Source organism: Monodon monoceros, unplaced genomic scaffold (assembly GCF_005190385.1).
Source record: "Monodon monoceros isolate NGI ecotype Baffin Bay Population unplaced genomic scaffold, NGI_Narwhal_1 Super_Scaffold_3, whole genome shotgun sequence".
NCBI lineage: Eukaryota > Metazoa > Chordata > Mammalia > Artiodactyla > Monodontidae > Monodon > Monodon monoceros.
The window spans coordinates 61,806,412-61,810,735 of record NW_021703780.1 but is presented as its reverse complement, the minus strand read 5'-3'; the positions used below and the strand labels follow the sequence as shown (position 1 = coordinate 61,810,735).

Below are 4,324 nucleotides of genomic sequence, written 5' to 3'. Positions count from 1 at the left end.
CTCACCTTTCCAGGCCATCCTTTGGCTGTGGAAAGAGCCTTCTGCAACACTGGCAAGGGCTCCCTGCTCTGCTCTTGGACTTTGATGAGCAGCACTGTCCAGGTTCCTCATGCTCTCACCTCATCCTTCCTCCCCTGGGGCTCCCCCAACCAGCGCACATCTCCCCACAGCCAGTCTTTGCCAGTGCGGTGCCTGCAGCCTGGAGCTCATCTTCCCTCTCCACCAACAGACCATCCACCTCCAATCCCTTCTCTGCGAAGAAGCCTTCCCAGCTCTCAGCAGGCCACAGGGCTCTCCCCTGGTGTGAATGTCTGTGGAACTTGTTAACCACACCTTGGAGGGGAGATCCCACATGGAAGTTGTCATTTCTTAACTGATCACGGGCATGTCTTTTCTCCGCATGGCAAGAGAAAGATCTATTTTAAGCACATTTGCAACCTGGATGTTGCCCTACTCCGATAAGAAACTATACAGTACTTTCCTCAGTTCATTTTGTTATTCCTGTTCAGGTAACCAAACTCAGGAATCAGCAATTCTCTGAGGATTTTTTTTTTTTTATATTGAACTTTTGCAGTGAAGGGAGAGTTTGCCAATAAATTGATGTATGTGGAAGGGAGGTGAGAAGGTTGCTATTTCATCACGTGTTTTGGTTTGGCTTTCTAGAACTGATGAGCTTGAAATATCTAATATACTTAGAGCTGATGCCAAATAAATGGATGAAACTTAAACCCTCTATGACAGTAACTTCCTCTTTAAAAGAACCGCTCCCGCCCCTAGTCTGCATATAAAAACTGAGTCAGGTCACAAGCCAACAGAGATTTCCTGCTCCCCCGTGGATCGTGTGTAAACGGAGCTCGTTCTCTCTGGAGCGTCTCCCTGGAAGACTGGACAGCCTTTGCAGAAGCATCTGGCAACGTGCTTTCGGAAGAACTGTAAGAGATAGCTTCGGAACTTCTCCCCGACGAAGGCGTAGATGATGGGGTTGATGCAGCAGTGTGTCATCCCCAGGGTCTCTGTCACCTGCATGGCTTGGTCCAGCCTGTTAGAGTCACTGCAGTTATTCAGGCCAAAGAATTCCTGGAAGGTGCTCAGAAGAAGGACGATGTTGTAGGGAGCCCAGAAGAGAAAGTAGACAATCATGACGGCAAAGATGAGCCTCACGGCCTTGTGCCTCTTCTTCTCGTTGCGACACCGAAGCAGGGTTTTTAGGATTCCCGAGTAGCAGACGATCATGACAAGCAGTGGCAGCACCAGGCCCAAGATGACTATCTTTAAAGTTTGGAGATTCTTCCAGAAATGATACTGACTGGATGGAAAATGAGGGCTGCATGTATAACGAGAACCCTCTTTCTGGGATTTGGTAAAGATGATTCCTGGGAGAGAGGCAAGCACAGCCACCACCCAGGTGACCCCACTTGTCACCACCCCAGAGGTGACTGTCCTGGCTTTCAAAGCAAACACAGCATGGACGATAGCCAGGTACCTATCAATTGTCAAGAGGATGATGAAGAAGATTCCAGAGAAAAAGCCAATGAAATAGAAGCCCGTGAAAAACTGGCACGTTGTATCTCCAAAGACCCACTGGTCTGCAGCATAGTGAGCCCAGAATGGGATGGTGATGATGAAAAGCAGGTCGGAGACGGCCAAGTTGAGCAGGTAGATGTCAGTCATGCTTTTCAGCTTTTTGCAGTTGATCAGGATGATGACGACCAGAATGTTACCCACAAAACCAAAGATGAACACCAGCGAGTAGAGCAGGGGCAGGAGCTGGGCTGCAGTTTGTCTCACATTGACTTTTTGGCAGGGCTCTGACATCCCATAATCAATGTCGTAGAGGGGACTTGATGTTTGATAATCCATTTTGCTCGACTCTGTGAATAAAGAAGAGATCTTTTTTAAAGTCCTAGAATGTCCTTGACAGTCCGTCATGAATGCAAACTATCGTAAACACCAGTAGATTTTAAAAGTTGATACATAGATTTCGACATTTAACTGAAGTCCCCTTTTTGGTCAAACAGTGAACTTCTGTAGTAAGGGATGTTTGTTGCCTGCTTCTCTGCTTACTAGATGGAGAGTATCATCTCACCAAATAAAATCTGATGTTGCGTAGCCATGTGGAGTGAATGAAGCTGTGATAACAATGTCCAGAAACCGGGTCAGGCACCGTCCGACACTGTCTTACAATCTATTCTGAAGCTGCCATTCCCAGGAGTTAGCTTACACACAGCATCATTACGAGCGTGCTGGTGGTAATGAACAGTTCCGCAGGGTGCTCTGCCTGCCAGACATTGTTCCAAGCTTCACTTCCATTCATTCAGTTAATCCTCAAGGTGACCCAGTGAGGCGGGTCAGGTTATTGTCCCCATTTTGCAAATAAGGGCCTCAGAGCACAGAGAGGTTGAGTAACTTTGCCAGAGACACACAGTGAGGAAGCAACTAGTTTTGAATGCAGGCAGCCTGTACTCTTATCCGTCGTGGTCCCCTATCTTTTACTCTTTGGTGAGAGAACTAAAAACAGGACTGGCAGCCTGGTGCCTCAGTGTAGTCAAAATGAAACAGGCTGATGCCCGAGTCCCCTGAGAAGGTCATAGGAACCAGCAGCCAGTTGTGAAATCCAGACTGCCATTCTCACATTTTCTCTGAAGTTTGTGTTTGTAGTTTCTGAGCTGCTATGATTAAGAGCTCCCACACATACATAAGAAATGACCAAGTGGACAGTGTTTCATCTCCCATCATACGTCCTGGGTTAGCTCAGTCCCTGCACAACCCACTGACTTGCCTGGTCTATTTAAGTTCCACTGCTTGATTGAGAGTTTTCCCTAATTAGTCCTTGTGAGTCTCAAACTCCTGGTACCTCAGATTAGGCAGCTGAGAGAAGCACACAGAAAATCTCACCTTTAAATTCTGAGCCAGAAAAAGAATCATACACTGAATATGCCGTGAAACTTCATTTGATATTTGTAACTTGTTATTAATTTGGACAATTTTCAGGCTTCCTTCTTTTCTTGGCCAAAAAAAAAAAAAAAGGAAGACTTGGATGCAACTTCTGGTTAGGCGTCTGTTCAGAGGGCATCCTGATGAGGAGGTTTTAGTTCTCCTTACCAGAAGATCATCTCTGTCAAGGTTTTGGCCAATAATCATCATCTCTCTGAAAAATCTTTCTTATGAAAGGTGAGGGCTTTTAAAAATAATATTGCTCCCTTTAAAGTCTTTCATTCATAATCATGTTTTGTATCTTTGATGTTATCACAGTCTGAAACCATTCTGAATTCTAACTTTTTACTTAAAGATAATATTTTAAGATAGTTCAGCGAGCACCTGGTGTTTTTCTAATGTCTTCCATGGTTTCCTGCAAAGGCTTTTACTCATCACACAAGCTGAGCTAAGTAGTAGGCAAAGTGGCTGAGAGGTGACTTACCGAGAGAGATTCTCGCAGGGGGACAGATGTCTTAGTTCCTCTGACCAGTTGAGCTGTGCAAATCAAACATACAGACAGCATAAAAGTAGGAAATGCACAGTTTCTTCTGAATTGGGGGCGGAGTTTTAATGAATAAGCATGTGGCAGTGCAGAAAATCATCAGAGAACAGTCTTTTTTTCTAAAAAAAAAGAAAAATTGAGCTTGAAATAGACTAGAAAATAGATAGCTGGTCTGAAAGCTTATTCATGGGCTTCCCTGATTACGCAGTTTCTTTTTGGTTCTCAGTTCATCCAACCACGCAGTCTGTTAGAAAACAGAAAGAATTGAAGGGAAAACAGAAAGAATTGAAGGGTAATAGAACTAGAAGAACATTCATGTCCATCTAGTCAAAAGCCCTCATTTTACTGAAAGAAACTGCTGTCCAAGAAGCAAATGATTAGGAGGGCTTAAGACCACAGGGCTTATCAATGGGGAGGCTCAACGGGTGAGAGATTCTGACCCCCTTGCCGTTTGTCTTCCGTGAAAGCCAGCTGAAACCAACTTTGAAGTGAAGGGAACATCTCACCTTAACCCCGTGCTCCCCTTTATCTGCTCTCCCCTCGCCCCCCTTGCCTGCCACGACTCACACACATATGCTCACCACCCGATACTGTTTTCCTCTGCGAACTAAAATAACTGGTTGCCTAAGGGTTTTTACTATACCTTTACTGTGAGCTAAACATGTTGCCCATCTTTCTCCAGATCAAGCATCTTGGGAGCATGTCATTATGAATTTTCACTCTCCCTATCCACTGTTTTGCAGCCCTCCAAGCCAGCAGGCATTTGTGAGTGCCTGTATTCTGCCAGGGATGTAGGCAGCAGAGTTCCTCCCTCCAAGGATACAGTCTATCTGGAATTTCTGTGAG

General features: G+C 45.3%; 1 protein-coding gene across 1 annotated transcript; it reads right to left on the bottom strand.

Annotated features, from left to right (window-relative positions):
- Positions 1 to 559: 559 nt before the first annotated feature.
- On the bottom strand, positions 560 to 3,533 carry LOC114908099 (C-C chemokine receptor type 5). Its single transcript, XM_029244395.1, has 2 exons — positions 3,419 to 3,533; positions 560 to 1,871 (listed from the first exon to the last, which is right to left on the bottom strand). The coding sequence occupies exon 2, from the start codon at positions 1,858 to 1,860 to the stop codon at positions 802 to 804; it is 1,059 nt and encodes a 352-aa protein (XP_029100228.1). The 5' UTR covers positions 1,861 to 1,871; positions 3,419 to 3,533; the 3' UTR covers positions 560 to 801.
- Positions 3,534 to 4,324: the final 791 nt, after the last annotated feature.

Bases quoted from the DNA above. Each gene is read 5' to 3' on its own strand.
- LOC114908099 (XM_029244395.1), bottom strand. From the start codon at position 1,860: ATGGATTATCAAACATCAAGTCCCCTCTACGACATTGATTATGGGATG.